The sequence below is a fragment of the Myotis brandtii genome, unplaced genomic scaffold (genome assembly GCF_000412655.1).
Source record: "Myotis brandtii unplaced genomic scaffold, ASM41265v1 scaffold195, whole genome shotgun sequence".
In the NCBI taxonomy this organism is placed as follows: domain Eukaryota; kingdom Metazoa; phylum Chordata; class Mammalia; order Chiroptera; family Vespertilionidae; genus Myotis; species Myotis brandtii.
Window position 1 is genome coordinate 103,278 of NW_005357271.1, and position 6,799 is coordinate 110,076.

General features: G+C 41.9%; 1 protein-coding gene across 1 annotated transcript in view; it reads left to right on the plus strand.

Annotated features, from left to right (window-relative positions):
• Nucleotides 1-6,799, plus strand: part of CECR5 (cat eye syndrome chromosome region, candidate 5) — a 38,457-nt gene that overhangs the window by 18,054 nt on the left and 13,604 nt on the right. The window contains 1 exon segment of the mRNA XM_014538624.1: nucleotides 6,026-6,229. Within this exon segment, the coding sequence (XP_014394110.1) occupies nucleotides 6,026-6,229 (204 nt within the window).

Genomic DNA, 6,799 nt, shown 5'->3' on the forward strand with positions numbered 1-6,799 from the left:
CTGATTTCACCCTCAATTTTGATTGATAGCCTTGCTGGGTACAGTATTCTTGGATTCAGACTTTTTCTTTGCATGACTTTGTATATTTCATTCCATTCCATTCTTGCCTGATGTATTTCTGTTGAGAAATCAGTTGCTAGTCTGATGGGGGATCCTTTGTAGGTAACTTTCTGTCTCTCTCTGGCTGCTTTTTAAGATTCTTACTTTGTCATTGGTTGTTGCCAGTTTAATTATAATGTGCCTTGGAGTCGGTCTTTTGGGGTTCATTTTGTTTGGGACTCTGTGAGCTTCTTGGATTTGTGTGAGTTTTTTCTTCCCTATATCAGGGAAGTTTTCTGTCATTATTTCTTCAAACAGGTTTTCTATTCCTTGCTCAGTTTCCTTTCCTTCTGGCACCCCTATTATGCGGATGTTGGTTTGTTTCATGTTGTCCCAAAGTTCTCTTAGGCTCTCGTCCTGTTTTTTAAGTTTTTTTTCTAGATGCTGCTCTGCTTGGGTATTTTTCCTACCTTGTCTTCTAGCTCACTGATGCGGTCCTCTGCTTCTTCTAGTCTACTATTGATGCTTTCCATTGAGTTCTTTATAACAGTTATGTCATTTTCATTTCTTCTTGGTTCTTCTTCATTTCCTCTTGGTTCTTACACATATTGTTGAATGTGTCTTCCATTCTTTTCAGCCACCTTATGGCCATGTCTCTGAATGATTTCTCTGACATATTGCTTGCCTCCTTTTCGTTTACTTCCTTTTCTGGTGATGCCTCCTTTTCTTTCATTCGCAGGCTGTTGCTTTGTCTCCCCATGATCTCTCTTCTCCAGGTGTCTGGTTATGTAGCTCTCTCTCTCCTGCATTGATTTAAAGGCATAAAATACAACACAACAAGGCACAAGGCACTAAACACAAATGCATTCATGATACTAATAACCCCAAATAACGGTGACCACCTGAGAAAAGAGAGTTAGAGGATAAGAAAAAAAAATTGCAAAATGATATTGAGAAAAGAAAAAAAAGTAAGTGAGAAAAGAAAGGGAATAAAAAAGAAGGGGGGGACTATTTATATGGGGAGAATACTCCAGTAGAACAACAACTAATCCCAAAAAATGCAAACAACAAATACCCAGAGATGAATGCAAACTACAAACAACAACTAATAACAAACCAGGAGAGGAAAAACAGAATAAAAAAATAAAGACAAAAACAAAACAAAAAAAGGGAAACAAACAAGCAAAAAAACCCAAAAACAATCTAATCAACAATCAAGCAAACAAGAACAATAGGACAGAGAGAAAGCAAGACAAAACAAAACAAAACAAAAAACATAGTACAAAAAAAACAAAACAAAAAAATAACAGGAAAAAAAAAACAAAACAAAAAAAAGGGAAGAGGAAAAAAATTTTGATAGTGATGAAGGCAAAGAAAGAGGTGTGTATGCACTTGGAGCAGGGGATCGGAAATTAGATTTATAAGTAGGATGAATTTTTAACAGGTTGTAAAAAGAAGAAATAGGGGAAATCTAGTGCAGGAATAGAGTAAGAGAACAGGACAAAAAGAGGGAAAAAGTGAGGGATGGAGTGTTGGCATAAAGGTAAAGTTGAGATAATGTAAAAAGATGCTAAAGGAAAAATGAAAATAGAATGCAGAACATTAATCCCAAAATAAAATAAAGAGAAAATAAAATGACACTTTAAAAGAACAGTTACAATAGTAGTAGTAATAATACTAATTAAAAATAAAAATATAATAATTAAAAAGGTAAAATCAGGTGAGAAAAAAGAAAAAAATTAGTTTCTTAAGTAAAAGGTGAGAAAAATAAAAATGTGCAGTAGTGAAGGTCATTCACTTCCTCTACTCTTCTGTTTTGCACGCCTTAGTCCTGTCAGGTATTCAGGAGAGTGTTGAAGTTCCCTGCGATACACTGCTCCTCTGTGTTGTAAACCACAGTCCTGATTTTAATGCAGGCAGTATTTCTTTGTTTCCCAGACTGCCTTTATTTGTGTTTACAGAAGAGTCAATGTGTGATTCAGCCCCTGGGTGGCAGTGTTTCTGGATTGACCTCCGGGGCTATAAGTCCTCTCTAGCCAGTATTTAGGTTTTGTTTTCCCTATCGCACTTAATACTGGTTTGGGAGAATCGACTGTCCCAGAGCTGATTCCTTGATCGTTACTCCCCGCTCTGATTCCCAGGTTCCACAAAAACAACTTTCCCCTGCAGTCTCTGTGAGTGTCCCCAATTGGGCGATCCTATGTATTGGGGTTAGTAATCAAAAGCAAGGATTTAAAGAGAGGAAAAAAAGAGCCAGACTAAGTGCGCGAGCTCGCAACCTCCACTGTCCAGCTCTGCGCACAATTCTCCCAACGTCTCTTCCGCACATCTTCTCTTCCCTGGCACTAAGCAGCCAGCACACTGGCAAAATCTGAGGCTGCCTTTTTGCGCCCAGTCCAGCTATGGGCTGATTTTTAGAGTTCCCTTCTGCCAGCAGCCCTGCGGATCCCCTTCTGCACTCGCGGATCACGCTGGCCCCAACGGCTGCGGACTTTGTGGGGCACCTACTTCCCCCCGCACGCGTTCCTCTCTCCAACCTGAATTACAAACCACACCTTTATCTAGGCTAAATCTGACCTTTCCGTGAAGCGGAGCAGGGCTCGTCCAAGTCCACGTATTCACGCTGCTTGAGATCCGGCATTCCTGGGTTCGTAGCTGGTCCCTGAGTGCCATGGTTGCAGGGTCCCTGGATGTATATGCTTCCGATAACAGCCACTTTCCCCTTTGACTAGTTTGTTCTTTCACCCAAGCTTAGTGAAGGTCTGGAACAGTTTGTCTGTTTTTGGTTGATCCTCACATAGGAACACTATGCACAAAATAAGAATGACTTCACTTGGCACCCAAAAAAAGGAGACTAGCAAATAAGTTAGGTTGGATTTTTTTTTTTTTTTTGACATTGAAAAACATCTCATAGTTAATAGTTTATGAAATAAGAAATTGAATGAATATTTTTTTTAAATTCAAGAAATACAGATTAAGATTGAGAAGGCAAATCGAGAGCAGATACCCCCCTCCCCCTTTTGGCTGCATCACCATAACCACACCCCTGGCTTCTGTAATCTTGCTTCTTGATGGATTGACAGTGAGAGGCAGGGGAGGGGAAAGGCTACGTGCTTGTGCACACAGCATTCTCTGGCCTGTGTCTGGGAACTTTCCCCTAGGCGCAGATAAGGAACTGAGAGCCCTCCCCCAGTAGCCTAAGCAACAGGCAGCGGCTCTTGAGGCCCAGGACCCAGAGGGTCAGCGTGGGCCTGCTCAGCTCCCGGGCCCAACCTGCTGAAGCCCGCACCGCAGGCCTGGCCGTAGGCTCCGAGCTGCGGGCACGATGCGGTGGGAGAAACAGCAGAGAACAAGGGGCAATTGTGGGAGGGCAGGCAGTGCCAGGGCATAGGGAGAGGCAGGCTGCTGCCCCACGCCCGACAGAGGGGCGACCCCTGGCCAGCGCTGAGGGTCCGAGCTCTGCTTAGTTGAGGCGCCCCGCCCCTCCTTTGCTAACTGCAGCAGATACCTGGAAGCCTAGCATGTAACATAGAAAGAATGTCTAGAATGTGTATGTATGCCATATATAGGAGACAAGAAACCTAGAAATGTATATAAGGCAAAAACCTTGCTGCATTCAGCGCTCAGCCTCTGGAGAGGACTCTGCTGAGCTAGTACTGGTGCTAATAAACAGTCCTTTTCTGTACCTCCAAGTACATTTGGTTTATCACTTCCCGCTGGCCTGATTTCTGCCATAACAAGATGAGATACTATTTCTTTTTTAATTTAGATGTTTGATAATTAAACTCTTTGATACATTTGTAAATCAGTATTGGCAAGGGTAAAATGCATTCCATTGGCCATGTAAGTTGATGTGTTTTTGGAAAACAGTTTGTCAGGAGGTGTTATGTCTTTAAAATGTTTGCAGTTTTTTGACTTACTACTCCGACTTTTAAGAATCTAGCTCAAAGAAAAATTGATAATGTGGAAAAATCAGTAAGCATAAAGAGGTTCCTTATAGCATTATTTATAGTAGTAAAAATGTAGAAAACCCTAAATGTCTAATATAGGGGAAACAGTGTTTAGTGGATTATTCACTCACTATAGTATGGAGCCAGAAATGATGATTAAGAGGTAGCTGTGTATTGATCTGGAAAGATAACAAAGACATACCAACTAAATAAAGGAAAGATAGAAAAGAAAGTACAATATAATGCCATTTGTGTGTTAGTTAATAAGAAATTTTGACTATTTATCTATAAAAAAGTTTCTGGAAAATATACAAGAGGGAATAGCACTCTGTGGAAGAAGGAGACAAGAACCCTAAAAAATATTTATATCTGTAGTTTTTTAAAAACCCTGTGTGTGTGGTTATAATAAAATTTTAAAAGATGGTTATGAAGGCTATTATAACAGGTAAAAATGCTTGTATGTCAAGCAAAAAGAACAAGATGAAAAATTACACATATATAGTCGTAGCTATGTGACAAACAAGAATAGAAAAAATAAAGAGAAAATATTTGCCTGGCCATAATGGTTCAGTTGGTTGGAGCTTTGCCCTGTGCACTGAAAAGTTGCTGGTTCGAGTCCCTACCAGGGCACATACCTGGGTTGCGGGTTCAGTTCCCTGTTGGGGTGTATATGGAAGGCAACAACAGGTCGATGTTTCTCTCTTTCCATCCCTCCTTCCCTCCCTCTCTCTAAGCATGTCCTTAGGTTATGATTGAAAATAAATTAATTAATTAATTAAAAACAGAAAATATTAATTGATTTTGTTAAAGTGCAGGGATTGCCCACCTCAGTGGTTGAGCGTAGACCTATGAACTAGGAGCTCACAGTTCGATTCCCAGTCAGGTGAGTCAGGCACATGCTCGGGTTTCAGGCTTGATCCTCAGTAGGGACAAGCAGGAGGCAGCCAATCAATGATTCTCTCTCATCATTGATATTTCTGTCTCTCTTCTTCTCCCTTCCTCTGGGAAATCAATAAAAATATATTTTTAAAAATAAAGTGCAGAGATTTATGTTTTGAATTTCTATTTTTCAATTTAAAATTCTTTATATTAATTATGGAAAAATACTTTTTTAAATATATTTTTATTGATTTCCCAGAGGAAGGGAGAAGACGAGAGAGATAGAAACATCAATGATGAGAGAGAATCATTGATCGGCTGCCTCCTGCATGGCCACACTGACGATTGAGCACTCAACCCTGGTATGTGCCCCAACCGCAATCAAACCGTGACCTCCTGGTTCATAGGTCAATGCTCAACCACTGAAACACGCCAGCTGGGCTGGAAAAATAATTTTAACAAAATCGCTATGTTTTTAAACATATATGAAAAAGGACCAATTCTTTATTATTGATGGGTTTGCTCTATCAGAAATCCCATGTCCTCATTTTATGTTTCAGGCCCTGGGCAACTTGAGAATGATGTGGAGTTCCTCTTCTTTTTTTTTCTTCTTTTTTTTTTAAGAGCATTTATTGGGCAAATTACAGAGGTAGAAGAAGCAATTTCTATAAGAAACGGGCTTAGCAAATAAGATATGGAGGTAAAGGAAGGGCCCTTGGAGCTTGGGAGTGAGGAAGCTAATGGTAACATGCCTGGGGCTGGAATGGGGAGGGAAAAGGGAAAGGCATGGGCATGCTCCCTGGAGGGAGAGCACTGAGTTCCTCTTTTTTCTCTTTTTAAAATATATTTTTATTGATTTCAGAGAGGAAGGGGGAGAGAGAGAGAGAGAGAGAGAGAGAGAGAGAGAGAGAGAGAGAAACATCAATGATGAGAGAGAATCATTGATCTGTTGCTTCCTGCACACCCCACACTGGAGATTGAGCCTGCAACCAGGGCATGTGCCCTAACCAGGAATCCAACCTTAACCTGGTTCATAGTTTGAGGTTCAACCACTGGGCCATGCAGGCTGGGCCCAAGTCCCTCTTTTTAAGGGTCTTTTCCTTCCTCCTCTCTGCCTCTTGACTTAGGCAGTGGCGGCTCTGTTCTCTCCTCTGCAGAGCCAGCCTACCTTTGGGTTCCTGTTGGACATCGATGGAGTGCTGGTACGGGGCCATACAGTGATCCCTGCTGCTCTGAAAGCCTTCCGCAGGCTGGTGAATGCCCAGGGGAAGCTGCGGGTGCCTGTGGTCTTTGTCACGAATGCTGGGAACATCTTACAGCATGACAAAGCCCAGGAGCTGTCAGCTCTACTGGGCTTTAAGGTAAGGAGGCAGCTGAAGACTCAAGGGCCTGGTTCCCAGTGGAACTCCTACTCTTGTTCTGACTAAGCCTTTTTCCCTCGGGTGCAGTACAGTATTGATAAGCCTGAGGGCATGGCCAGTTAGTTCAGTACAAATATTTCAACCCTGCTTGAAAAATAACTTGAAGTTTAAGCCCAGCCTCATGAGTAGAGCCTCATCAACGGGGTAATTTTTTATATATACATACATGTTAAGCACAAAAATCCTGCCCATGGAGTTGGCAGTTCAGCCTATAGCCTTTATATTCATTTCTTCTGGGCATCAGGGTTGTCTCTTTTGAATTGTCAGCCCCTAGAAAGTAAGGGTTACATTTTTCTTTTCTTTTCTTAATATGTTTACACTAGTGGCCTGGTGCACGAAATTCATGCACAGGGGAGGGGGTGTTCCTCAGCCCAGCCTGCACCCTCTCCAATCTGGGACCCCTTGAAGGATGTCCTACTGCGGGTTTACAGGGATCGGACATCCCTCTCGCAATCCGGGACTTCTGGCTCCTAACCACTCACCTGCCTGCCTGCCTGATTGCCCCTAACC